This window comes from Chaetomium globosum, genomic scaffold, assembly GCF_000143365.1.
Source record: "Chaetomium globosum CBS 148.51 scaffold_3 genomic scaffold, whole genome shotgun sequence".
In the NCBI taxonomy this organism is placed as follows: domain Eukaryota; kingdom Fungi; phylum Ascomycota; class Sordariomycetes; order Sordariales; family Chaetomiaceae; genus Chaetomium; species Chaetomium globosum.
The window spans coordinates 2,459,910-2,486,157 of record NT_165978.1 but is presented as its reverse complement, the minus strand read 5'-3'; the positions used below and the strand labels follow the sequence as shown (position 1 = coordinate 2,486,157).

General features: G+C 55.4%; 12 protein-coding genes across 12 annotated transcripts; 8 read left to right on the top strand and 4 right to left on the bottom strand.

Annotated features, from left to right (window-relative positions):
- Window positions 1-149: 149 nt before the first annotated feature.
- On the bottom strand, window positions 150-1,507 carry CHGG_06104 (uncharacterized protein; the record flags this gene model as incomplete). The annotated part of the gene is made up of 3 exons (XM_001222198.1): window positions 150-971; window positions 1,046-1,327; window positions 1,439-1,507. The coding sequence occupies 3 exons, from the start codon at window positions 1,505-1,507 to the stop codon at window positions 150-152; spliced, it is 1,173 nt and encodes a 390-aa protein (XP_001222199.1).
- A 2,525-nt stretch (window positions 1,508-4,032) lies between these two features.
- On the top strand, window positions 4,033-5,590 carry CHGG_06103 (uncharacterized protein; the record flags this gene model as incomplete). The annotated part of the gene is made up of 4 exons (XM_001222197.1): window positions 4,033-4,063; window positions 4,128-4,367; window positions 4,460-5,084; window positions 5,512-5,590. 4 exons carry the CDS (start codon window positions 4,033-4,035, stop codon window positions 5,588-5,590), a joined length of 975 nt encoding a protein of 324 aa, XP_001222198.1.
- A 548-nt stretch (window positions 5,591-6,138) lies between these two features.
- CHGG_06102 (uncharacterized protein) lies at window positions 6,139-7,218 on the bottom strand (the record flags this gene model as incomplete). Its single annotated transcript, XM_001222196.1, has 2 exons — window positions 6,139-6,562; window positions 6,614-7,218. The coding sequence occupies 2 exons, from the start codon at window positions 7,216-7,218 to the stop codon at window positions 6,139-6,141; spliced, it is 1,029 nt and encodes a 342-aa protein (XP_001222197.1).
- Window positions 7,219-8,216: 998 nt separating this feature from the next.
- CHGG_06101 (uncharacterized protein) lies at window positions 8,217-8,883 on the bottom strand (the record flags this gene model as incomplete). The annotated part of the gene is made up of 2 exons (XM_001222195.1): window positions 8,217-8,603; window positions 8,671-8,883. The coding sequence occupies 2 exons, from the start codon at window positions 8,881-8,883 to the stop codon at window positions 8,217-8,219; spliced, it is 600 nt and encodes a 199-aa protein (XP_001222196.1).
- A 1,447-nt stretch (window positions 8,884-10,330) lies between these two features.
- On the top strand, window positions 10,331-11,792 carry CHGG_06100 (uncharacterized protein; the record flags this gene model as incomplete). The annotated part of the gene is made up of 2 exons (XM_001222194.1): window positions 10,331-10,598; window positions 11,206-11,792. The coding sequence occupies 2 exons, from the start codon at window positions 10,331-10,333 to the stop codon at window positions 11,790-11,792; spliced, it is 855 nt and encodes a 284-aa protein (XP_001222195.1).
- Window positions 11,793-12,839: 1,047 nt separating this feature from the next.
- Window positions 12,840-14,078, top strand: CHGG_06099 (uncharacterized protein; the record flags this gene model as incomplete). Its single annotated transcript, XM_001222193.1, has 3 exons — window positions 12,840-12,897; window positions 13,374-13,479; window positions 13,565-14,078. The coding sequence occupies 3 exons, from the start codon at window positions 12,840-12,842 to the stop codon at window positions 14,076-14,078; spliced, it is 678 nt and encodes a 225-aa protein (XP_001222194.1).
- A 623-nt stretch (window positions 14,079-14,701) lies between these two features.
- On the top strand, window positions 14,702-16,053 carry CHGG_06098 (uncharacterized protein; the record flags this gene model as incomplete). The annotated part of the gene is made up of 4 exons (XM_001222192.1): window positions 14,702-14,984; window positions 15,036-15,178; window positions 15,242-15,328; window positions 15,397-16,053. The coding sequence occupies 4 exons, from the start codon at window positions 14,702-14,704 to the stop codon at window positions 16,051-16,053; spliced, it is 1,170 nt and encodes a 389-aa protein (XP_001222193.1).
- Window positions 16,054-16,152: 99 nt separating this feature from the next.
- CHGG_06097 (uncharacterized protein) lies at window positions 16,153-17,004 on the bottom strand (the record flags this gene model as incomplete). The annotated part of the gene is made up of 2 exons (XM_001222191.1): window positions 16,153-16,902; window positions 16,987-17,004. The coding sequence occupies 2 exons, from the start codon at window positions 17,002-17,004 to the stop codon at window positions 16,153-16,155; spliced, it is 768 nt and encodes a 255-aa protein (XP_001222192.1).
- A 636-nt stretch (window positions 17,005-17,640) lies between these two features.
- On the top strand, window positions 17,641-19,277 carry CHGG_06096 (uncharacterized protein; the record flags this gene model as incomplete). The annotated part of the gene is made up of 2 exons (XM_001222190.1): window positions 17,641-17,791; window positions 17,899-19,277. 2 exons carry the CDS (start codon window positions 17,641-17,643, stop codon window positions 19,275-19,277), a joined length of 1,530 nt encoding a protein of 509 aa, XP_001222191.1.
- A 506-nt stretch (window positions 19,278-19,783) lies between these two features.
- Window positions 19,784-20,250, top strand: CHGG_06095 (uncharacterized protein; the record flags this gene model as incomplete). The annotated part of the gene is made up of 2 exons (XM_001222189.1): window positions 19,784-19,965; window positions 20,121-20,250. 2 exons carry the CDS (start codon window positions 19,784-19,786, stop codon window positions 20,248-20,250), a joined length of 312 nt encoding a protein of 103 aa, XP_001222190.1.
- Window positions 20,251-22,353: 2,103 nt separating this feature from the next.
- CHGG_06094 (uncharacterized protein) lies at window positions 22,354-23,836 on the top strand (the record flags this gene model as incomplete). Its single annotated transcript, XM_001222188.1, has 4 exons — window positions 22,354-22,677; window positions 22,787-22,969; window positions 23,044-23,225; window positions 23,311-23,836. 4 exons carry the CDS (start codon window positions 22,354-22,356, stop codon window positions 23,834-23,836), a joined length of 1,215 nt encoding a protein of 404 aa, XP_001222189.1.
- Window positions 23,837-24,290: 454 nt separating this feature from the next.
- On the top strand, window positions 24,291-26,089 carry CHGG_06093 (uncharacterized protein; the record flags this gene model as incomplete). The annotated part of the gene is made up of 5 exons (XM_001222187.1): window positions 24,291-24,342; window positions 24,403-24,536; window positions 24,609-25,221; window positions 25,307-25,637; window positions 25,708-26,089. 5 exons carry the CDS (start codon window positions 24,291-24,293, stop codon window positions 26,087-26,089), a joined length of 1,512 nt encoding a protein of 503 aa, XP_001222188.1.
- Window positions 26,090-26,248: the final 159 nt, after the last annotated feature.

Here is a 26,248-nt window from a genome sequence, read left to right as displayed (position 1 = left end):
TGATTGGATTGAACTACTGAACTGAAAAAATTGAACTGTTCGGAGCGCTGGGTGTAGACACTCAAAGTAGACAACTTCTTGTCTGTATGTACACGTCCCATCCCTATCCACCGCCAGCAGTGAGGGATATGTGAGAACACCCCCAACCCTCACCAGCCACCGGCAGCGTACCCGCCCTGCCAGCTCCCCATCTGACTCTGGCCCACCAGCCCACTACTCCCATCATACATGCCCGGCTGCGTCACCTGAATCTGAACGCCCCCCTGATAAACCCCCAACATATTGCTGCCGTCATACCCATACCCGCCAACCCCCAACTGCTGCTGCCCCTGAGCAGCATAATACTCCCCATTCCCATACCCCTCCTGCTGCATCCTCGGATCCACCAAACTCGCATCAAACCCCCCAGCCTGCTGGCACGAATCCAGCCCCTGATACTGATACCCCTGCGGCTGCTGCTGCTGAACCCACCCGGTCGACAACCCGCCAAACCCCCGATCCAAATCCAACTCCAACTCCATATCCAAATCCAACTCCCCCCCCCCAATCCCCATCCCCTGCGCCCCCCGATACAGCATCTCATCAATCTCGGCCGCCGCCAACGCCATCCAATCTCCCCCCTGCACCCCACCACCGCCACCACCACCCCCCAACACCTCCGGCTCGGGCGTCGACAGCGCTGTCGTCGACGGCGTCGCCACTACGCCCAGATAGGGGCTCGAGCTCAGCGAGGGTGTAGCCGGCGCCGGAGCGGGGGACCGAGAGACACCGCCCGGAGTGCGGGCCTTGGCGTGGCGGACCGAGGACGAGCCCCGCGAGGTGGAGGTGGAGGTGGGCAGGCCGTCTTGTTTGCGGCGCAGGATGCTGTAGCGGTTCTTGGCGGCGAGCGAGGTGCGCGCGGGAAAGTGCTGGTGCACGATGTCGCTCCAGTTGCGGCCGGTTTGGGAGACGAGGTGGAGGAGGAGGGCGTCCTGGTGGTGGGAGCATGGTTAGGTTTTGGTTTTGTTTGGGGTGAGAAAGACGGGGGCGGAGTGTAGTGACATACCTCCTCGGGTGTCCAGGGGCTTTTGTCGATGCGCGGGTCGAGGCAGTCGTACCACCGCTTCCAGCATTGGTCGCCGTTGCGGGTGCCGACGGCCTCGGCGATCTTGCTCCAGCGCGTGCCGTAGAGCTCGACGGCTTCACGCAGCCTCTCGTCTTCCTCCCGCATCCACGTGCCCTTGCGTATCGTGTTGGCAATGCTGTAGTGCCAGCGCTTCCGGCAGTCCTTGTTGTTGCGTCCTGGCAGGTGGCAGGCGACCTTGTGCCAGCTTATGGGGCCGTCTTTCTGGGTTTCTGTGGCGTGTTAGTTGCGGGCGGGGATAGGTTGGTTCATCGACGGCGACTTGCCCCTTGCTACGGCTTCCGAGAGGAGTCTGTCCTCATCCGGGGTCCACACCTGCCGAGGCTTTTGCCCCGCAACAGGGGAATCGGGCGGCGACGATATGAGGGTCCTCGATGATGCCATCACGTGTATTTGTGTGTGTGCTACCGTGAGTTGGGAGTGATGATGAGTGTGGAGTCGAAGTAGAATTGTAGATGTTGCCTCCGAGATTCTAAACAACACCAACAACCGAGGCGGCGATGTAAGGGATTATATAAGACGTTCAAGAGTAGCAGTATTATGTCTCGTTCTACATATCACTCCTGGTCATGGCCACGGCTTGGCTGTTGTTTTGTGCATAGCCGGATCTCGGGGACCCGGTTACTGAAACATCACGGTGGTGTGGACCATCGCCGACTTCTCGCTTTGGGGAGTTTGGCCGTGGACCATCAGCCCTACGAAGTCTGCCGCATCGGCCTGGCGCCATGTCAGAACGTAACGTGACGGCCATTCGGGATGTTCATGCAAGCCATGCCCCCCGTTCCACTGTGCTGGACTCGCCGGCAGCATTAGCGACGGGATCGCTTGTGGTGATTGGGTTGGGAGCCCCGTCTGGCGTCATTGCTGAGATGAGTTGAGGCGGAGCAGTGCAGCCGCCATGCATCGATTGGGCCACCTCTTGTCTCGACCGCCATTTCAGCTCTCGGCGTGCAGACGGATCGGGAAGGCATGCTGACTGCCCAGGTCGACCATAGGGTCACTGAGGGGCTACTGAGGCGCTGCAGCCTCTGCAAATTCCAAGAAACTCTATTCGTAAAGGAGGGGGTGGCCCAGGGTTCCGGTGGCGTTCGGGGATCCAACGGCGACATGCTTCCCCGGGTTTCAAACGGCGGTCGGGTGAAGATGCAGAAACATCGGGGGTGAGCGGCACGGCGACGCCGGTGGTGGATGGCCGCTGTCGGGGGTGCAACCAGGCCGCCAACCATTTGGGAAGCGAGTTGGGAAGCCATGCATGCATGTTCGCATCTTCTGCCCTAATGTCGGTTGAAGAAACATCGTATCATAAATTACTCTAAAAACTTGAAAATAATAAGCGGGGAATGTTGTGGGCTGCCAGTGGCTGCCAGTGCAACTCTGAGGTATCTCGAGGGCATGTTTGCTGACTGTTGCAGTTGGTGTTGTTCGGGCTCCAGTTGAAAAGAAACCGGAAAAATTTGCAAATTCCTCTGTAACCTTGTGAGACCTAACCTGGAAGGCCAAGATGCGGTGAAGCCTGTCGAGAAAGGCGGGCCCGAATAATGATGGCAGTTATTGCGAGTGGTACCGTGGTGGTGGGCTGGTGGCCGTGCTGCCTGTGCAGTGAAACGGTAAAACACCGGCACCCGCGCGCGTGCATGCATCGACGGGAGGTGGTTTGGGTGTGTTGGGGTGAAAATGTTCTAGACCTTCTCCCCATCTCGGGTAACGCGATAATCAGAAAGACAGCCAAACAGCAGTTCCGGACACATCTCCGGGTCCCCAGCCTGCAATCGCCAATCGTTAGGTCGCCGGGCTGTGGGCATGCTGCATGAGGCAGCCAGCAGGAAAGGTCCGTTCGTGGGAGGAAATTGGAAGCGGCAGGCAGGTTCGCAGCGGATAAAGGCGACTGACCTCGAGGGAAGTCCCACCTGCGGATTCGATGCCAATCACGATTCAACCCTCTCTGCACATGCGCCTTCGCCAAGCTGCAGCCATGAGCTTATTTGTTCCTTCCGTGACCGACACCCAACTGGGATTCTCCGATTTTGCACCGTCAATTTCATCATATATTTTTCCTATGAGACCCTCCGCCAGTTCGGCGACCTGCGGTCGCTTGCCCCGGCTCAGCAAAGTCCACAACTCAGATCTCGTCGACCTATGCCAAATGCGGTTACCCGGGACTGGAACCACACGGAATGAGTTGCCCGATTTGTGTGTTCGAAGCAGGTATGGTTGGCTAGCGAGGAGCTTCGGAGGCCTGCCGGCGGGCCTTGGCCATGAAACGTGTCATGGATAGGTCTTCGAAATGCATTGCACGCATCAGATGGCTTCCATTGACTAGAGGGAAAAGTTCAGGGTTGGTAGATGGCTGCACCTTGCCTTGAAAACTTGCTCGAGATTGTCCGACAACAGGGACTGACAGTGTTTGCGCTTGCTGTAAAAAGTCATAGTACGGTAGGTAGGAAGCGGTATAGACTCGAGGACTAAGAGTAACTAGTATGATAAATTGGTAGTATAACCTAACCTCCTCGCAGCATCTCGTTACAGGATATTCATAGCCTGCATATAATGACACGGCCAAGCGGACTCTTGCGTTAGAGCTACAGATATATAGTAAATCTTTGAGGATTTACATCTGAAAGCCGCGACAACCTGTTTAAGCTTAGCTAACGAATGAATAATGAGATAGTGATAACAGAGTGATGAAGCGTTGAGTTTGTGATACTGTTGCATTTTTGTAGATCATCAGTACATGACTTGTGAGTTTGACGTCATCCATCATCTTGAGCAGGTATAACCAGAAGTGGATTCTCAGGGTTCCTCGCCATCACTCTCTTCTTCTTGTTTCCGTCAATGAATGAATTCTGGGTGTTAAGAGGAGATAAAAGAACAAATTAAGTGTTGTGTAACGAATCAGTTCGAGTTCCATCATGGCATCAGCAATTGTGGTCGGCGCAACTGGTAAGCAACCGCCAACAGCTTTCCACCAGTCGATTGAACGTCATACTGATGACCGGTCTTCCAGGCATTCTTGGCCGGGAGATTGTCAAGGAACTGTCACGTAACCCCGAGGAATGGAAGACGATCTATGCTCTCTCCCGCAGCAAGAAGGATGAATACCCCTCGCATGTCGTGCACAAGCACATCGACCTCCTGAGCTCGGCAGACCAGATGGCCAAGGACCTGCAAGGGGTCGAAGCCGAGTACATATTCTTCGCCGCATACCTCCAGAAGGACACCGAGCAGGAGAACTGGGAAGTCAACGGTATGGCCACCCCCCTCCCTTTTGTCTCGCCCCTCCCCGACCATCAACCCCCTACAAGTATCTCACCATACTAACACCACCCCCCAACCAAGGCGACATGCTCTCCAACTTCCTAACCGCCCTCAACCACACCAAAACGGCGCGAATCCTCCTCGTAACCGGCGCCAAACAATACGGCGTGCACCTGGGGCCCCCCAAAAACCCCCTCCTCGAATCCGACCCCTGGCTCCCCACGCCGCCCTACCCCCCCAACTTCTACTACCGCCAACAAACCCTCCTCCACACCTTTTGCGCCGCCCACCCCGCCATCCACTGGACCGTCACCTACCCCAACGACGTGATCGGCTTCGCCACAGGCAACTTCATGAACCTGGCCACCGGCATCGCCCTCTACGCCGCCGTCACCCGCGAACTCACCACCACCACCACCAACACAACTACCGCCGCCAAATTAGAGTTGGCCTTCCCCGGCTCCCCAACCTTCTACACCCGCTTCGACACCTTCACCTCCGCCGCTTTGCACGCGCGCTTCTGCGCCTGGGCCGTGCGCGAGCCGCGCGCCGCCGACCAGGCGTTTAACGTGGTCAATGGGGATGCGCAGAGCTGGGTGGAGCTGTGGCCGCGGGTGGCGGGGCGGTTTGGGATGGTGGTTAGGAAGGACCAGTTTAGTAGCAAGACGGCGGGGGGGTGCTGGTGGTGGCGGTGGTGGTGGTGGTGGTAAGTGGTGGTGGGGAAGTGGGAGTGGGAGTGGGAGGAGGGGTGTGCCGGGCGGACGGAGCTGGGGGGTGCGCCGCCGGTGGGTGCGGTGGCGGAGGAGGTTGGGTTGGTGGGTGCCGGGGTGGTGAAGGGGGGCGTGCTGGAGCAGAGGGTGAGTTTGGTGAAGTGGAGTGGGAAGGCGGAGGTGAGGGCGGCGTGGGAGAGGTTGGCCGAGCGGGAGGGGTTGCAGAGGGTATGCGTTTGAGGAAGGGCGACGTGGGCGTTTGTGGACTTTGTGCTGGGGCCGGGACTAGGAATGTTGTGCAGAGCATGAGCAAGGCGAGGGCGGCCGGGGTGGACGGGGTAAAGTTTCCTGCTCGTGTTTCCCTGTGCCGGGGCTGTCGGTAGCGGGATGGTTGATGCGATTGGATGCTAACAAGATTCTCAGGTACCAGGACACGTGGGAGGCCTTTTCGGATGTGTTTGACGAGCTGGAGGAGGCCAAGGTGGTGCCCAAAATACGCTGAGCTTATGGGTTGTCGTTACTGGAGGCGGGCTGGCTGGGCGATCCAATCTCACCTCAGTTCCTGGTTTCATTCAGGGGTAAACCTTTCGTGCCTGATAACTCAGATCTTTTCTCTACCTATCTTTAAATTATCTCGTCCCAGGCCACGGCCGGTGTTCGGCTGCCTCCGAACACCCAAGAAGCCCGCTTACCTGATTTTCAGCCAGCCCCTAGAGCTAAATTTCCTTCGTCTTACCTCCAGCTGCCCCACGGCAATACTAGCCGACTTTGAAGGCCCGATAGGAAGCAGTGTAAAAAGAGGCTTTGGTAAGTTGGTAGTTCCCGGGATGGCGTCAGATGTTCCAGCGGCGTCTGGTGTGGAAGAATGGCTGTCAAGCCGTGCTTTTTGCTGTGGTGTGCGGTGCGTCGACGATGCGATTCCCACTTCACAAAGGGCAAGAACGGGCGCAGGAAGGCAGGACATAACTCATTATATATTAGCAAATATTGCAGGTCATACGTGGGGTATCTCCCGTCTCTATCCGTAAACATGACTAGCCACCGCGAAGATTATTGCAAAATGGCAAAACACCAATCGCTCGCTGCTTTGTGAGACTTCTTCAGATCCGTCTTCATGTAGCAGCGGTGCTTTCCGCCCCGGTCCCCCTCTAAATAGCCCCATGCGCACGCTGTGCACTGGTTGAAGGAGGCACAGCTGTTCATGCAATCGGCCATGCTGTCCGTCCAGGCGTGTGCGAGGTCAGTGGCGCCGTCGCCGCTGTAGTCGATACCACACACCCGGCGGAAGCTGATGGTCGAGCCTGGCACGTTATAAACCGTGTTGTTAAGGGCAGGGCAATCCGAGTTGTAGGTCGGCCGTGGGGCGGCGGCTGACCCGGTTGTGGCTCCTGCGGCGGCTCCGGTGCCGCCAGGAGCGTTGGTTGGCGGGTCTGTTGGTGCCGGGCTGTTGCTGGGCCCTGAGACCAATATTGAACTATGGCCTGGTTAGAACCTACTCTGCGAAGACATGCTTGGCTTAACACACCTTGTGGGTTGTTCTACGGCGTCTGCGTGAGCCCCTTTCTGCTTCGGTAACCCCACGCCTAAGCCGACCCCAAGACCAACCGCAATGGCAACGATGACCAAGACGGCGGCGGCAATGATCGCCCATAAAACCTTTCTCCTTTTTGTCGGGGGCGGATTGTTGCCGTCGTTCTGGCTCCAGTTGGTCTCGAGGGGGTTGAGAGGACCGATGCTGTAATCGCCATTACTGCGTATTGTTCCCCCGCCAACTGTCGAGCTTTCGCCTATCGTCCCCGGTCCTCCACGGCCCAGTCGCTTCCCCGGCCCCTCGTAGTCGGGCGGAGGAGGTGTCCCCTCCCGGTAGAATGTGTATCCTGCAAGATTGGCATCGCTCTCTCTGTCGCTATCGTTGTGTTTTTTATTGTCCCAATACACGGCCGGTGGCGCGGCAACGGATGCGGCGGCGTGATGTTGTTCGCGCTTCGGGGTCGGTTGATGAATCGTGTAGCTTGCTTGTGGTTCTCCTTCGGCGAAGCGCACTCGGTGTTGGGTATGGTCGTTGTCGTTGCTGTCGTGGCTGCCCGGAGGTGGCTGGGATGGGGATCCCTGGTGTGTCGATGGGTCCATGATTCAGTTCAGAGCCCGGGGTCCATCTCGCAGGGACGATCCTCGATACCCCGCTCCGTTCCGTGGCCGGGTCTGGTCAATTAGGGTTGTTTTCTCGTCGCCGTACGAAGTACGTCAATCGAGATCGCGCCGGGGCCCGGCGGGAGTTGCTGGTGAGGAGGGCGGGCCGGGCAGAAGTGGGAGGAGTCGCGGAGCCAACATGGCAATACCTGGAGCATGTAACCTTGGGACGTCAGCCCTGAGGCGTGCGCCGCCAAGGCCACCGCGGGCTTTCCAGAACAGACGTCAAATCCTTGTCGCCGCAATTTCGCCAAATATGCATCGCGAGAGCCACGCTTTGACCTTGCTGGTTTGGTGCCATCGCGGGCTGGGGTGGGGGTTTTCGTGTCCCAATCGGGAAAACCTGCAGGGCGTCTGATGGCGGCTTCAACGCGGCAACGCAGGTACCCCGTTACCTTGCGTCAATCCATTGCTGCGGCTCAGGCTGCTATCTGTGCCTGTGCTTTGCCGCGTGAAAAAGCGCGTCGTGTGGTGTGGTCTTTTTGTTCCTTGCGGTTTGGGGGCTTGGATCTGGCCCGCTCGATCCCAACTTCCAAGGTTCTTTTTGGTGCCTGTTTGCCAAGGGTGCACTTTCCGAACACAGGAAAGCGTCAAGTACGGTCAAGGCTTGATTCGCCGCCATTGAACAGCAGCACCATCCGGAAAATCGGAAGTGAGTTGCGTGAGCAGGGAAGAACGCGCTGCTAACGGAAATGAGGGCGCCGGAGGAGAGAGCAGGTGCCAGAAAAGACATATAGCTCGGATTATATTACAAGGGGGAAGGGCACGTTTAAACTTGATGCCTCGAGACCATGTTTTCTTCGAAAGATAGGTAGTTACCTACCGACATAAGCAATGATGCAAAATACAAGTCGTATCTCCAAGTTACAAACTATCTCGGTAAATTATATGAGGAACTGGGAATGTATCCATGATAGTATTGAGCACCAATGCACCATTCACTTTGCAGTCTTCGCCTTCGCCTCCTCTCTCTCGCTGAATCGATCCCCAAACAGATCAAAGTGCGGCCGCATGACGATGGTATACTTTACAAACTCCTCCATGCAGTCCACAAGCCTGTTCCTGTTTGAGCTGGCTTTGAGGCGGTTGCCTCCGTCTACCGGATCGTCGGCGTCGGTAAAGTGCGTCCAAGCTTGTGGAATGGAGCTCTGATTCGGGATGGTGAACATCCTCATCCAGCGGCCCAGGATGCGTAGCGAGTTCACTGCGTTGAAGGACTGTGAGCCACCGTTGACTTGCGCGATAGCCAGCGTCCTTCCCTGCGTCGGTCGGACGCTGCCAGTGGAGAGTGGGATCCAGTCGATCTGGTTCTTGAAAACACCAGTCTGTTGCGGTTGTTTTGTCAGTTTCCAACCAAACACGAGGTCGTCCGGGCGTTGTGGGAGGACATACAAGAGCGCCGTGCTGCTCTGGGCTCACCCAGATATGACCGTCGCTCCACTTGCTGAGCTCCCGGAGCTCCTGGACTTTCGGGTGGTCATGCTGCTGGTCGTCTTTGACTGGGAGGCCTGACGGATCGTACACCCGCACGTCGCAACCGAGGCGGAAGAGGATACGGGACGCTTCGTAGGCAAGAAGTTTTGAGTATGATCTGAGGGTCGACATTCACGTTGGCTCCTGTATGTGGCCAGATATCGCTGGGGCTGGGGAGACGAACCGGCTTCTGAGGCTCCCATAGAGCACGAGAACTCTTAGTCTCTCTTTCCCTTGGGAGAGAATCTGAGTTTCCACCATCTCGGCGGCCGTGGCTAGTTCGAGCTTCGCAACCCAGTCCGAGCTAGATATCTCGTCGTTCAAAAGGAACGGACGGTACCGTTGGCGCACCGCGGAATCGTCATCGCAAGCCCGTATTGGAAACGACCGAAATTGGTACAAGGGATCGGCGACGGGTAGTGTGGGCTCCCTGATTGCGTCCAAGTTGTTGAGATCGCCCATGGTTGGTTGAGGGTAGAGATAGGAGTGTTGCTGGTGGAAGAATCTGCGCACGGGAACCGGGACGGTCTTGCTGCTGAATATGAAGAGAAACCGTGGGGGGGCACAGAGGGCGGGCGAGGGCCGTGGCATTCTGGTCGTTGGCTCAGTCACATTGGTTTGGTCATTGGTGCGACGGATTGAGCCTTCAAGACTAATAAAACGGCCAACTTGCACATTAATCAAGTCTTGAGCTTGCTGTTCTGGCGCCTGGTTACCGAATTTGGCAGGCCATTTTCGGGTGCTCTGGGTCCCATCCCGAAACGGAATGCATGTCACTGCCCCCTGGTGATTGGTCAGGCTTCGCAAGATCTCGTGGGGAAAGTTTTTTGAGAATTGTAAGTTCACATTTATAATTGGGGTTTAGAGGAAGCTCTGGTTCCATTCTCCCGGCCAGGTCCTTTTTTCTCCAGGATAATATGAAAGTCCATGCGGCAGAGAAGGTAAAAGAATGGTGGAAACGAACATGGATCCCAGACACCATTCCATGGGTTCAGGACCACCACCTCTATATCCCGGATCTGAAACCGATTGAATACGTTCGGGAGAAAATGGCGGAGATGCTATACAAGGACTTTTCCGGCTTATATTTGCTTTGTAACAACGAAGAAAATCCCTATAGGTTTAGGTACTTGGTAGCCCGCCTCCCTCCAGCTAATTCATCTGCGGATGCGCAATACCACAACACACAAGGCATCTTCCAGCCGACCTTCTCCAACTCGGGCCAACCATCCATCCTATCTACCTAGCATACCCAAGCCGTCGGGCCGCGCGGCTCCTCCCCGTTCACCAAAGACGAGCCGCATCGCACACTAACGCCGTCCGTCTCACTTGGCCCTTCGCTGGCAAGGCCTAGAGGCTTTCGAAATTACTTGAACGATGTGTATGATCGCTGCAGTCTTTGCAGATCCGGCCGATGGATGAGCAAGAGGAGAGGCAGGAGCAGGTGGAGAGAACGTATAATCTATGATCTAACGTGGCTGTTGGATCTAGTTGGTTAGGTGGCGTGTTTTGCCATGTGCTCTTAATATTTCCCCTTCTGCCTTAAACGGTGGTCAGAACTTCTGACCCGAGCACTAACATGGAGATTCCGGTGACAGGGAATGGTGGTGTCGGTGCCGCGGCGGATTTCAAGAACGTCGTGACGGACTCAAAGGGCTCGGTGGAAACCAACATTGACATGGTACAAAGGCTTATCCCCGATCCTCCGGCATTCGAATACGGTTCTTCCCAATCGGTGGTTGCTGGTGCCATACTAGGCCCGTTGCCGCGTTTGCCTTGGGGCCAGACTTGTTACCTCGGCCATCAGTGGTATCTCCGACTTCTTTTAGTGAGGTCAGATTACCTAGGTAGGTACGTCGAGTACAGGGTTACGCGTAGGTTCGCAATGAAGGTGACGTTCGCGCAGAACATTTCCATTGACTGTATCTTATTAGTGTCATGCTTTGGAAGAAAACAAAGGTACCTACCTACCTAGGTACCACCCACACATACCCAGTTGGGAAGGATTACCCTCCCGAGCAGCTGCAACGCTCTCAAAATGGATACGAGATGCAGCTCTGAACCGCTTGCTACCCGGTCTTTCCATGACGCGCGGGACCGATGATTGGCAGTGAATTTTAAGCTTCCGGCTCAATAGGACGAGCAGTTGCACAGTAACATGGGTAGGGGTAGCCATGGCCCTCCAGCGGCAAAGTTCCGGCTCCTCCATGAGCTACTGCAACCCTTTAAAAGATACGAGATGCTACGTCATCTACGGGTAGATCAGCGGTGAGATTGCGACCCTCGACCTCCAGCGTCGTGGAATGCTCATTAAACACTTATAAGAGGGAACGCCGAGCCTTCACTTCCTCTTTTCGACTCTAGTCTTCAGTCACTCGCCTAGAACCTACAATCCATACATTACCTACCTAATACCCCCTTTCATCATGAAACTCACATTATCCACCACTCTAGCCTTCGCGGCCCTTGGGAGTGCTCAATTCGACGTTGAATCGAAGCCGTTCAACCTTGTCCTCTCCTCCGACGACGCCCAAATCGACGGCCAAACCCTCTCGGCCTGCCACACCGGCGCCGCCATCGAGCAGCTCTGCCTCTCCGGCGGCGGCTCCGTCTCCAGCCCCAATCCCCTCGCGCCCGCGACTTTCCGCTTCAACTCCTCCGCCAACACCGTGCCCCCCGGCCCAGCTCCCGGCGCCCCAGGCGTCCTTAGCTACCAACTGCCTGCGACGCCGCCGATCCCGTCGGCTCTCGATTTCTTCTACGACCCCATCACCAATTTTGCGCTCCCTCTGCTCCAGCCGGGTTATGCCGGCCAGACTCTTTCGTTCGACGCAGAGGAGCGTCTGGGCGTGCAGGGCTACGTGAACTACAAGACGAGCCCGCCGACCGCCGGGCAGACCTCGACGTACTACCGGTGGTTTGCATGCTCGACCTACTTCTCGGGGTACCAGTATCAGAGTTTGGTGTGGGCGCTAGGAGATGGTACCGAGCCGGAGACGCCGGACTGCGCCGCGGTGAATGTGACGAGGGTGTTCATCTGAACTAGGGAGATAGGTTGAGCCCTGGTAGTTGTATTCAAACCATTTATCGGAACGTTACCATCGTGTTGCTATCATGAGTGAAACATTTCATAACAAAATATTGAATCTTCAACGCCTACCACTCATGTCCTCGCAACGCCGCGCTTCATTCCATGATTCTGCAGTTCTCTAAAACGCATCAGAAAATGACCAATGTCTACGACATTTGGCGGTCATGTTTTCAGTTAGACTATAGTAACTACCAGTTTTCGTGGTAACAGCTTTTGTATAGGTACCTACTCATGCTTCTGTGTAAATGCCCATCTGACAACACACACTGCTAGTTAGCCTTTATCCTCCGGAGATATGCGCAGAGAAGGGCCGCGCGACTGGAAGAGCGAAGCGATGCCTACAAGTTTGGATCCGCCGCGATATACCCAAGGAGAAAGACCTGCGAATCTCTGTATAATGCGGTTCCCGGAGAAGTGTGCGTTGCCCACCTTCCGGTGACGTAGTGATCGCCGTTGCCATAAACCTCTATGAGAGGATCTTCTTCAGCTCTCCAAGAGCTCAAGCCAGCTGAATAAATTGATGCCCGCGTCAAAGCCCGGGTGATCACCCAATGGTTTGATCGGCTGGCCTGGGCCTCAACCACATCCGACAAGCTACTGCCGACAAGGCGCACGGCCTAGCTAGAATGTGGTAACAATCGGGGGAATTCAAACAAACGAAGCATTTTGTTATGAAGATCATGTCTCGAAAGTGCCAACACACCTGCTCCGTTTCTCTCCAACGCCAATCGGGTCGCTACGAGCCCGAAGGCGACTGGAAGCAGGTATGCCATCACTTACGGGTCAGGATACGTGCGTGATGGCAACTTCTGAGGTGACCTCCTGACTTAACCGGGCGTCTGGAGTCGAACAATGACAAAGTGGTGGCGTCTGGTCGTGTATAAATAAGCACCTACTTGCCAGGTATGTGATCATTACCTTCACACAAACTCTTCCAAACACTCTTCATTAAAACCTCCCTTGATAACCAGAAACCTCAGATCCTTGATCCAACAACATGACTGCCGTCGTCGCACCAAGGGCCGCACCGCTTTTCCCCGAGCGCCTCCGAGACGGTCACCTTTAGAGCGGGTTGCTTGTGACAAGATGTCTACGATGAGCTTCACAAGTATGGCCGTGCCGTTGACGGTGCGCGCGAGGGCGAGGGCGATGTCGGTGTCGGGGGCCTGCTGCTCGGCGGCGGCGTTACCTTCTTCACGAGTCGTCACGGTTTTGCGTGTGATAACGTGCTGGCGTACGAGGTGGTGCTCGCCGACGGCCGTACCATCAACGTTGATAAGGAGAACCACCCGGACCTGTTTCGATGCCTCAAGGGCGGGTCCAACAACTTTGGCGTTGTGACCAAGTTCACCATGGTGACCATCCCCTGCGCAAAGGTCTGGGGCGGCATGGCTGTGATGCCCAGACAGGCGATTCCCGCCGCCATCGAATCTGTGGTGTCGTTCGCCGACAATGTGGTCAACGATCCGGACAGCGACCTCACTGCCATCTTCACGCACACCCCCGAGTTCAAGGATGTTGCGGTGACTAGCCGATTCGTCAATGTCGCCGGCGTTGAGAAGCCACCGGCCTATGATCAGTGGCTCGCACAGCCCCATATTCGGAAAACGGCCAAGAGGACGACCCTCCCCGCGTTGGTCCGTGAGGCCAAGGTCCCGGGCATGATGCGGTAAGTTTGGCGTGCTAACATTGTTCCATCTTCCCCCGCTAACCGCGACTTAGCGAAATCTGGTTCACCCTGACCCTCAAAAACGACGCACGCATCCTAACTTATACCTCGGCCCTGCACGACCAGCTGGTGGCCGACCTCACCGCCTTCATTCCCGGGCAGGACTTTATCACAAAGTGCATGTTCCAGCACTTGCCCACCATCGCCATCCAGAACAGCGTGGCAGCGGGCGGGAACGTCATGGGCGTCAAACGGCAACAACACAACGGCATCCTGTTCCACGCCATCGCCATGGTTATGACCAACGAGCAGGAGACTTTTGTTTACCACAAGGTCAAGATGTGGGTGGATTCTGTGGCGGAGTTTGCGCGCGGGATCGAGGGAGGCTTGCTGGAGTGGCGCTACCTCAACTACGCCAACAAGATACAGGACCCAAGGGCGACGTATGGAGAGGAGAATATCAAGGGGATGCAGGGCGTTGCGGCCAAGTATGACCCCGACCAGGTCTTTCAGAGATTGTGCCCGGGAGGATTCAAGGTTTCGGCGATTGGGACTCCAAGCAAGTAAATAATCTAGTGACCCGGGTAGCTTTTGAGTTTTCTAGTTTCATTCAATCCGTTCAGAAATGGCATTGTTCTTAACTTCTTCCCTCAAAGGGTATATGATGTGTGATTTTTTCACGGTTGGCAAATCGCGATGACCTCCCCAGTATGACATGGGCAACGAACCGAGTTCCACATTACAAACCGAGTAAAGATATCGAACTCGAACTCAGATTTATGTGGAGAAAAAATAATAAAAATGAAAAATAAATGGGAATAACTAAAATGCGGAAAATGTTTACTGCATGAACATTGGATTGCTCCCAAGGCCTCATAGCAGTTGAAAGTTGAGGCCCCAAAACGCAATGCATGTCACTGCCCCCTGATGATTGGTCAAGATTAGCGAGATCCAGTGGGGCAACTTTTTTGAGCACATCCACGATTGCCCTCCAAAGTTTCATCACATAATTGCGTGGACTTAGAGTCTTCCATTCAGGAACAGGAAGCTGATGTTACAATTGACGGGGTATATATATCGGTTGCATCCCATCTCCCTCCATGCATTTTCCTCATTTCTCCATACATTCGGCTACCTAAACCACCACAGGTGCATCGCCAACATACACGCGACACAACAATCGTCGAAGAATGGCGAATCAGCCCATCGACGGCCCGGCCGTGCTGCCGGCAAACACAGCAACAGACTCTCCAGATCTTCGATCCTCCGGTGATATAGAAAAACAAGGCATACAAGAGGCTACAAGTCCCGCAAAGAAAGTCTCCGCCTTCAAGTCCCTGGGCTGGCTCGACCGCTTTCTAGCGGTGTGGATCCTCCTCGCCATGGTCCTCGGAGTCTTGCTGGGCAATTTCGTGCCTGAAGTTGGCCCGGCGTTGCAGAAGGGCAAGTTTGCCGACGTATCCATTCCGATAGGTATGTCTTTCTGCCTTCGTCGTTTGGCTTTTCCCTAACGGGCAGTTGTAGCCGTCGGCCTGCTGGTGATGATGTACCCGATCCTCTGCAAAGTGCAGTATGAGGTATTGCACCAAATTTTTGCGCACAGAGGCATCTGGAAGCAAATCGGCTTTAGCGTGTTTGTCAACTGGATTGTGGCGCCCCTTCTCATGGTATGGACAGCCCCCTTATGCTCACAGCAGTGTCCTCAACTTTCCTAACTAACACCGTCCCAGCTTGGGCTTGCTTGGGCATTCCTACCCGACAAGGGTGAGCTCCGTGTTGGCTTGATCCTGGTTGGCCTAGGAAGATGTATTGCCATGGTATGTGACCACCTTTATCAGTTGCCCTTTCTCGGGTTAGAGTAACCGTTCTAAAACATTATGATTAGGTCTTGATCTGGACGAGCCTGGCAGGCGGCGACACGGAATACTGCGCCATCCTGGTCGCCGTCAACTCGATCCTCCAGATGGTTCTTTTTGCGCCACTAGCCCTTCTTTACATCCGCGTCATCAGTCGCGAGTCTGGCACTCTTGACGTGTCGTACTCGGTCGTCGCCACCAGCGTGGGTGTTTTCCTCGGCATCCCCTTTGGTGCGGCCCTCGTCACACGTTTTGCCGTCCGAGCGATTGCTGGCCACGAATGGTTCATGAACGTCTTCATGAAGTACTTGGCACCCTGGTCGCTGATCGGCCTTCTGTACACCATCATCGTCCTCTTCGCCTCGCAGGGTCGCCAGGTCGTGCACCAAATCGTCTCCGTCGTCCGCGTCGCCGCCCCTCTGGTTGTGTACTTTGTGGTGATCTTTTTTGTCACGCTTTGGGCATCACGAAGGGCGGGTTTCGGATACAAGCTTAGTGCGACACAGAGCTTCACAGCCGCCAGCAACAATTTCGAGCTGGCCATTGCCGTCGCAGTCGCCACATACGGGCCGCAAAGTGATCAGGCTTTGGCGGCCACGGTCGGACCGTTGATTGAAGTGCCGCTGTTGATCTTTTTGGTATATGTTGTCAAGTGGATTGGGAATAAGTGGAGGTGGTTGGATTAGTTGAGATATGGTTTTGTTTCTATTTCTTGTCGTGTGATTATGGGAAGCAATTACGATAACATTAATGCGAAGATACCTGAATAATACCCGGCATTTATGCTATTGTTCATCTCTCTCGGCTCTATCGAGGAGTTGAAAAACCAGGGTATTCTTGACATAACATTCCTCGGGCCCAGAGCATCCCAGGGCCTCCCTCGCAAGCTCGCTGTTCCCATGCCTGTACATGTTGGCCATGATGTGGGCAGCAGCGGTACACGACATTTCCAGGTGTGAAGTGGTTGTCGTGTTGGGTTTATTTGGACTGGGTGACGGCGAGGCTGGATGGCCCTGCGGAGGAACCTCTGCTGCAGCACTCTGAACGCCCCGCCCTTCGTCGGGAGTACACTGCGTGGTAGGCCCGCAACATGTTTGCCGGGCACTGGTATCCGCGGCAACGGCAAGCGTGTTGAGCCCAGAAGCCGGTTCAACATCGGGCACGTTGCGGTCAGACGACAACAGGCCCGAGTCCGACCCGACGGGCAGCCGGGGTGACGCGTCTGTTTGCGGTGTCGGGGCTGCAGTTGGCAAGCCCACTGACGCGCGGTCCTCAAATTGCGCTAGGTAGTGACTGATCTCCTCGTCCGTGACCCCACGGGAGGCGAGGAGGGACCTTAATCGCGAATTTTCAAGCGCGACTTTGCGCGCTGCTTGGCGCATGTCCAGCGTGGCTTGAACCCCTTGGCGCTCATACTCGCGAACTTTGGCTTTTAGCTCGTCGACGAATTCGCGGTGGCGTGCTCTTGACCGCCTCTGATTGTTCCGTATCCTTGCTGCGGCGGAAGACGGATCTGTGGAGGGATCTTGCTGCTTCTGAAGATCGCAAATTGTATGCAGTTAGCGAATGTAACGTGCGCATTAGTGCATGGACCGCATAAAGAAAGATGGGAATCTCACTTTTTCTCTGGGTGTCATTGGTGCAGAAGAACAGCGATGAGAGCGGTTGGGCCGTGAACAATGGAAAACCGCAAGGCAAGGTATCCTCCTTCCTCCCAGTCCTGGCCGGAGTTCAATTCTCAGCCGGCAAGCCTGAGTCGCCCCTTCCGCCGAAGCACGGGGGTCGACGGCGCTTGCCGCGGGCCCCACACCGGGCACGTCAATGACCAATCAAGGACTTATGGAATGCTCGTAACCTAACCCCTTTTCGAACTCGGCGCCCAGCAGCTTGAAGCTTCGGAGTCGATCATGGGGTTTCGCAGCTTGGAAGACCCCAACGGCGAGGCGAATGCAAAAGAAGGTGCCGGCCATAGTCAATCGATCATATAAATTTCTCACGGTTTTGGTGTTATCAAACCGGTAAACGTGGAATTACGGTAGTTGGTTACTGTGCAGACCAATTTATGACTGCCATGGTTGGATTAACCACGTGACAAGCGAGGACCGAGCGACAAAAACATGGCGGAGCCAAAGTGGAGAGGTCGACCAAACCTCGACGACGAAGTATAGCAACGGAATGGTGCTTTGGTTGTCGACCGCCCGGGGGGGGCACGCGATCGCCAAGGGTCTTAACCACAGGACAACAATCGTTTCAGAGGGTTATCTTATCTCGCGATGGAGGAAGAAATTGCGAGATTGCGGCGGGCTCTTGAAGAACAACGCCGCCGCGAAGATGCCGAAAGCCGTGCAACGGAGGAGCAAGCCCGACGCGAAGAGGAGCAACGTCTCCGCGAGGAGGAGCAACGTTTACGCGAGGAGGAACAACGTCGACGCGAGGAGGAGCCACGCTGACGCGAAGAAGCCGAGAGCCGTGCGTGGAAGAACAAAGCCGGCGCGAAAAAGCAGAGGAAGTCGCGCAGCCACTGCAACTAGAGCCTTATCTTGAGGCTTGTCACGCTCTCAATCTTGCGATCAGGGTAGTTACCGACCCTTCCTTAACCACGCAGGGCGAACCCACCAATCCTGTCGGTCGACTGTACCCCCGCCGAATCCGCCTGTGGGATGACTTTCCCGCAAGGCAGGAGGAAATCTGGAATCGATTATCTGTTGAGCCGTCCTTCGGCTCCCAGCAACATCGGTTTCCATCTCAACACCAGCTAGATTATGTACGGTCTGTCATCCAGCCCATCAGTAGCGAACACGGCCTCAGGTACTACGAACGCGACACCGTGGAGAATGCGGTGCAAAAGCTAGTTGATGCGGTATACGAAAGCCCGGTTCTTCGGGCCAGCGTTGGCCTGCGTAGAACCATTACATTTGAGAGTCACACAAATCTTGGCACTCCCGCCGATGGCAGCCCGAGTCTCTCCGGACCTTCGGAGCCTGCACCCCTCTCAGGGGGTAGTGCAGGGGAGGCTGCGCTCGCACCGCGCGGACCAGCCCGCAAACGCCGCCGTATTGTAAAAGGGAAAGGCAACCTGGCGGACCAGTTCTGCACTTACAGATTATCGGATGGCGTAAGGATCCCCGCGGCAGCAATCGAATACAAGCCGCCACACAAACTGAGCCAGGATGAAGTGGTGACCGGCCTAGTATCCGAAATCCAACCGGACCGAGACGTGATCAACCAGGACAGCGAGGACTTGGCATTCCCATCGAAGGTTCTTGCTACTGCCGTCGTCACCCAACTCTTCTCTTACATGGTTGGGAAGCGCATCCAGTACGGCTACGTCTGTACAGGGCAGGCCTTTGTCTTTTTACATATCGCCGATGACCCGACCACAGTGTACTACTACGTGTGTGTGCCAAATCAAGACGTTCTCGACGACGACGAGAACAGGCTTCACCGTACAGCCGTCGCACAAGTCTTCGCCTTCATCCCCCAAGCCCTCCGTGCGCCGCCTCCTCCATTGTCTTGGTCCGACGCTGCCACGGGGCTTGGTACCTGGGCTGTAGAGTACGATGATGAGTGGAGAAAAATCCCCGCACGGTCCGCAGGGATAAAAGTCGCCATACCCCATACAAAGCCCAGCGTTGGCAAGGCTTCACACGCTCGCCGATTCGGACCCGCGCGCACTGCTCCCCGATCGACACCAGAGTGCTTGCCAGAGACGATGACGACGAAGAAGATGCTCCTCCTTCACCTAGTGTGGATCGGCTTACTCGTTCGGGACAGAGGGCTGCGGCTTCTGGCCCTGTTTCGGGCAACAGTCGCGGCCCAGGTGGCGCAAGAGAAGGGGGGCACAGCGGGGCGACACAGCGAGGAATACAAGATCAGCCGTACTGCACGCATCAATGCCTACTCGGGATAGTATCTGGGCCACCAATAGACCAGTCCTGCCCCAACGCCGGAATCCTCGGATCGAGACACATCAGCCATGTGGATTTCCTGCGTTCCCTTCGAACTCAGCTGGCCGAAGACCGCGGGCCTGATGCGGATTCGACCCCGTTGTACGTGTTTGGGGCTATCGGGTCACTCTTCAAGCTTCGGCTCTCGGCTCATGGATATACGCTTGTTGCCAAAGGCGTAGAGGCCGGACGCTTCGGGCGTCTCTCGCATAAAAAGGACGTGTACGACCAGGCGTGCCAGATACAGGGAAAATACGTCCCCGTGTGCCTTGGCCTGATATATCTGGATCTGCCGTACTATCTTGATGGCTGCGAATTTGACTACTTCCTGCTGCTGAGCTGGGCCGGGCGCCCGCTGTCCAAAAGCACCGACGGGGTTAACAAATCACTCGCCATAGATTTGGCAAGCAGGGCCTATTCCGAACTTCATCGGCTGCAAGTTCTGCATCGTGATGCAGAGCCTCGCAACATGTTATACGACGCAGTCAGCGGGACTCTTATGGTTATCGACTTTGAGCGGGCAGAGCTGCGCGATCGCCAGCCTCTTGGCATGGTGAACCCGAACGGCCAAGGTCGGAAGAGGAAGCGCGGTTTGATACTGTGGAAGCAAGGAAAAGACGACTTCACGAAGGAACTACAGTCCGTCGTCGAGTGCGTTTCGAAGCGTTTTGGTGATGCTCTGCCAACTGGCTTGGGGGCATCAGGAAGAAGTCGGGACCAGCATGTTAGGAAACTTCCTGGCCATGCAGTCTAGTTTATTTTTTGAGTTAATGTTTTGGCTATAAATCTTCCGATCCACTCAAAAGGGCTCAGAACTGGTCACTTCGAGGACAAGAAAAAATCTCGAGCGTGCTCGCGCTGCGAGTCCCGGTCCCGGCGTGTTACGTAAATCGACCGGGAGAGGCGCGTATTCCTCCTCCGTCCCAGGATTACTAGGCAGTAGGCAGGTTATCGGATGGGGTTGCCGGGTGCCGCTCCTGCGCAAGGGGGGAACATGAATCATTAGCACTTTCACAATCCTAGCAGGGAGAAGCGCCAGGTGCGTTTCTGCATCGTTCCTCGCTGTGACTGTTAACACAGATATGCGGGTTCCTGCATCACGTGTAAATTGTAATTCTCAGCCTAGCCTCCTAAGTACGCACACCTGTTGTGGGAAACGCGGGGTCCCCTGGAGGCTAGACTCCAAAGCTAAAAGATACGCGCTGACGTGCGTATCCTCTCAAACCTACCTAAGCTCTCCGTCATCTCCAAAACTCATATTTTCTCCACCTAAATGAGTGTAAGCACCGCCCATTGGGCGAAACCCGCCGTTAGACAGACGATATTGCACTGGTCGGCAGAAAAGCTACCGAGATGACACCGACAGAAACGCGCCCAGCACCGGAGGTGAGGTTCCGGTGTGGTGCTTGGGCGACCAGTCCATCGTACACGCAAGCATCGATGGAGGCTGGGGATCACAAGCGTCAACTTGGAAATTTGTGTATAAATAAAGCAATCCCTCGAGGCTCGCTCCCATGGCTTGGTCTCTTCACCAACATTGAAAAGCATCTGTTGCCTCAGACCTCCGTCAATCTCCTCCACCATTCATCATGAGATTTTCAACAATCATCCCGCTTCTCACTCCAATTACCTTGGTACTTGGTGGAGGGTTTATCCGGTCTTGTAACAATGTACGTATTGCTCCCCTGTTTCCAATTCTTCTTTCTTGTAACGTCAGTGGTGTCTCATTATTTACTCTAGCTTGAAATTTCCGGCACCCACTACCTCTATGCCCATTGCCGCCAAAATGACGGCGGAGAGCGTCTGACCAATGAAGATTTGAATCTCTGCATTGCAAATGACAACGGGCAACTTGTTGCTCGGGAAGGGTATGACAGGCCTCCTCTACCCTCTCGCAGGGTTTATACCGTTCTAGACAGGGACTAATAAGTGCACAGTGGCGGTTATGGTGGTAGCTGCAGTCATTGCTATATCACGGGGTCATCAATGAAGTGCGACTGCCAATCGGCGTCTGGTAAAAAAACCACTTCGATTGATTTGGGTAAGTCCAATCACCTAACATTCGAGGATATAACTACCCTATTCCTCAAGCTAGTTACTAACATGACAAAGATCCCTTCATTGGCAATGACGATGGTTACATGTGGTGCTTTGGCCATAGATGTAGGACATACCTTATCCCTACCGCATTATTGTGAATTCGCAGAGCCTGAAGCTAATCTGTTGCAAATAGCTGCACAAGTGGCCTGCTGCTCCGGGTCTTCCATTTGCTGCAATACCGACACTTGCGTCAGAAGCTTGGAGTACTGCCTTCAGTCCGTTCCTCAGAATGAGCCCGGAGCGACTGCTGGTCACATTGCCGGTACGGACTTTTCCTATCCTTTCAATATGTCAAGTGCATTATGTGTGCTAATGTGTGTCATCCGCAGCCTGTTATACTCTCTGCTGAACTGCCCATACAGTCGGGGCAGGGAGTTTGCAGTGCAGGGACATGAGCCGGCAACGCAGGGACAGGTGAGGGGCGCGCAACGAGGGAGGTGGTTATGGCTGGCAGTTCAGGGGCACGAGTGGCATGTTGGCGATAGGTTATTAGGGACTAGGCGATGGACATTTAGATGTCAGGGACTAGACACAGAATGCACACTACTACGAGCCCCAATGCACTGTCTTCGTGTGCCCAGATGGGCAGTGTGGATTCACTTCTTGCATCATGTATTCTGGATGACAATTGGCAGGAGGCAATAGACAACGGAAGACGAAGGATGGGTTGCACACATGTGCATGCACCAAACTACTAAAAATACCTCCCTGCACTGCATCGTGAGCCCAGCCAATATCACCCGGCCAAGCGACGGGAGAGTGAGGAGCACCAGCCGCCCCAGTCAGACTCGGCAAAGGTACCCATCCCCCATTTGGAAGTGAGGTACTTATGGGTCTTTAGGGTCTGGATAAAGACTGGGTCCGCGTCCGGTTCATGCTGATTTGAAATTTTCAGTTCGTCGCGCCGCCTTGAACTTGATACTTACCAGACTGGCAGACATGCGTTTCTCGCTATTAGTGCCCGCCATTGGGACTTTTGTGTTTGGTGCGACCTTCATCGTCGCAGCCCGTCCGAATGATGCTGCGGCGATCCTCCAAGATTTACAGAGGAAGGTTGAAGCCAAGCTACACGAGACAAACAAGACAGCTCCCGGTTCCCTGCCCGGACATGGAGGCCAAACATGCACACTCGCCAACGCTGCCGTCCGCAAAGACTGGTACCTCTACCCCCTTTTCTTTTCATCGAACATCCTCCGCCGTCTCGGGACGAAAGCTCTTGTTGGGGCGGTCCCGTTGTTTGCTGCCAGATTGCCTACCAGTGTTGTTGTTGCCCATGACACGCTAACATTAACCCCGTTCCTATCGAACCAGGGAGCATATGTCCAGACACCAGAAAAAAGACTAAATTAGGGCAGTAAAATGTTTGTGGAAGTTACCGTCCGTCGACCCGGACTTCTCGGCAGCGCAGAACCACTTCGATGACTTCGTCGCCGTGCACATGAACCAGACCAACTTCATCCACGGCACGGCAAACTTTCTTACGTGGCACCGCTACCTGATCTGGCTTTGGGAGCAGAAGCTGCGTAACGACTGTGGCTATACTGGCTATCTACCGGTAGATTCCATTCCATCTCAGCTATTTGCTGGGGATGCGCATCAAAACCACAACGTCGCTAATCCCCATCTTAGTACTGGAACTGGTTCAAGTACCAAGACGACCTGTCCAAGTCGCCGGTTTTTGATGGTAGTGACACCAGCCTAGGCGGCGATGGCGAGTACTTTGCGCACAACGGCAGTGTCGTCGGCGCTGGACGGGTCTGGCTGCCATCAGGAGAGGGTGGCGGCTGCGTGAAGTCGGGCCCTTTTGTCGGGTACGTTCCTCTGTTCTACCACCCCCTACCCCCCAGCCCCCAGCCTTAAACGATGCCAATCTAAACATGCAACCCCCATCGGCAGCTATACCATCAACATCGGCCCAGTCCAGCCCGCCATGCAAGGCTACACCCCCGTCTTCACCGACGTTAAGCACCTCAACCCGCGCTGCCAGCGACGCGACCTGACCACAGCGGCATCCACATCCACCTTCACCGCCGCCAACCTGCTCAACCTCACCACGGGCCCCGCGTCAGCCACCGTCGGGCACTTCCAAGACGAGCTGCAAGGGCCGTACGGCACCCTCCGCATCCACGGCGCCGGCCACTACGCCATGGGCGGCGACGGCTCCGACGTCTTCACGTCCCTCAACGACCCGGCCTTTTACCTGCACCACGCCATGGTCGACCGCCTCTACTGGATCTGGCAGGTCCTGCACCCGGCCGAGGCGCACAAGGTTAATGGTACCGTTACCTTCCGCAATAATCCGCCTAGCCGCGAGGGGACGGTGGATGATCTGCTTGATGTGGGGAAGCTGGGGCCGGCTGTTCCGATTAGGGATGTGTTGGACACCCTTGGGGGCTCGCCGCTGTGTTACATCTATCTTTAGAGTACTCCGTCTGCAACCGTTGAGATCGCCAGGGCCTTGGACTGGCGAGTTTTGCGCCGCTCCCGAGCAAACTAAAATCCTTGTCAGTTCTCATTGGATGTGTAATTCCAAAATCATGTCATGAATGTCTCGGGGGGGAGGGGAAGCCGCAATCAAGACTCAGTGCATGTGGCTGGATGCGGACAATGACATATCAAAAGATTTCCTGTTCGGGTATAGCAAGACTTAGGTATCCTTACTGCATCAGACGGTTTACCAAGGTCCCGTCCAAGCTCTTCCAAGCCAAGCCCATTCTCAGTAAATAATCGATCTGTCACCGGTACAGCTTTACCAAAAACAGAACGGAGAGTTGTACTAGGGAGTGCCCGCCACCAAAGGTGCTTGGTTATAAGAAGGCACTGGACACCGCGACTTCTTGGCTCCATGGAAGGCCAGGTTGGACCATCCCGTCGATATGGACGTCACACAAGAGCTAGATGTCATCATTGTAGGGGCAGGCCTCTCAGGTTAGCCCTCCCACCGTCAGTCACACTCTGTTCATCGATCCAGTACTCACATTTCACAAGGCATTTCTGCCCTGACCCGCGTGCGGCAAGAATTGCCCAACGCCAATGTTGCTGTGTTCGAAGCGGGAGACCGTGTGGGCGGCACATGGTCCAAAAACACTTATCCAGGTCTAAGCTGCGATATACCATCTCAGGTGAGACCAACATCAGCTTGCCCTTCCCCGCCAGCAGTATGCTTTCAAGGCAAAAATTGATGGATTGAGTAGCTCTACTCGTACTCGTTTGCGCCGAACTCGGACTGGTCCGAGGTGTACGCTCCCCAACTAGAGATTCTGGCCTACATCGAGAGCGTAGTGTCTCGCTTTGATCATGGAAGTCATATCTATCTCGGGCAAGAGTGCACAGCAGCAGAGTGGGTAGATGACGAATTCCTCTGGCGCATCCACTTCCTCGACCGGGAATCAGGCCGCAGCTACGTCAAACATTCGCGGTTCCTCATCACCGCCGTCGGTTTCTGCGATGTACCAAACGGCGCGGAAGGCATCCGAGACATACAGAACTTTGATGGTAGTTTGTCCCACAGCGCTAACTGGGACCACTCGTTCGACTTTCGAGACAAGAATGTGCTTGTGGTTGGGAATGGGTGCTCGGCGAACCAGTTCGTCCCCTATCTCGTCAAGCACGCGCCGATTCGAAGCTTGGTGCAGGTCATGAGAAGCCCGCATTGGATTGCACCCAAGGACGACGGCCCGGCGCCTGCATGGCAAAAGTGGCAAGTACCCCCTTCTCCCGCCCCTGAAGTGATCTCCCCTAACAAGCATGGTCAGGGTGTTCCGCTCATTCCCGCTGTCACACCGGCTGTGGAGGTGGCTGCTTATTGTGAAGCTTGACATGGCCTTTCCGGCGTTTACGACTGGCGCGATGGGTAGGATGTTGCGCAAGGTTTTGCAAAGGCACCTCGCAGCCTACATACGACGCGCGGCGCCGCGGGAGTACCACGACCTGCTGGTCCCAGACTACGACTTTGGAGCCAAGCGGCCGGTGGTGGACCACGGCTATCTCGACGCCCTCCACGACCCAAAAGTGAAGCTCGTGAAGTCATCCTCGCTAGCCGTCGTCGGGCCGCGTGATGTTCAGGTTGAGGGCGGCGAGATTTTCCAGGCGGATGTGATCATCCTTGCCAACGGCTTCAAGACGCAGGAGCTCCTGACTCGCATGGGAATTACGGGGCTGGATGGGGTAGAGCTCCCCAAGTTCTGGCGCGAGGAGGGAAACTTTCCTTCCGCTTATATGGGGTATGTACTTTACGACCACACTCAACATCAGTCACCACCCAGCAGGAGCAACGCGCTGACAACCCTCCAGCATTTCCGTGCCCGACTTCCCCAACCTCTTCCTTCTCACCGGGCCAAACACCCTCCCTGTAGGCCACTCCACCCTGGCAGGCATCGAGTGGTCGGTGGAGTACATTCTCCGGGTGATTGGTCCCTTGGCCAAGGACTCCACGGCAACGAGAAGAGTCAAGGTCCAGGTCAAGCAGAGCGCTCACAAGTCCTTCAATGATGGGATCCAGGCAAAAGGGCAGAGCCTTGTGGTGTCCACGGCGGGTGTGCGGAACTGGTATGTGGATGGCCGCTCTGGACGGAACACACTTCTTTGGCCGGGGAGGCAGCTGGCCTTTTGGTGGTCACGGTGCGTGAGGAAAGTACACTGGGGGGATTTCGAGGTAGAGAGGAAGGAAGTTTGAGTTGTGGGGGGAGGTTGGTTTCGGCATGATGTGACCAAGCTGCGACCGAGGCTAGAGGAGAGACGGCAGGAAGTACATTCTCGCCTGGCTAAATGTAGACGAAGATGGTAGCTAATGGAGAACACAAACTGACAACCGACTTCAAACCGCCATCCATCC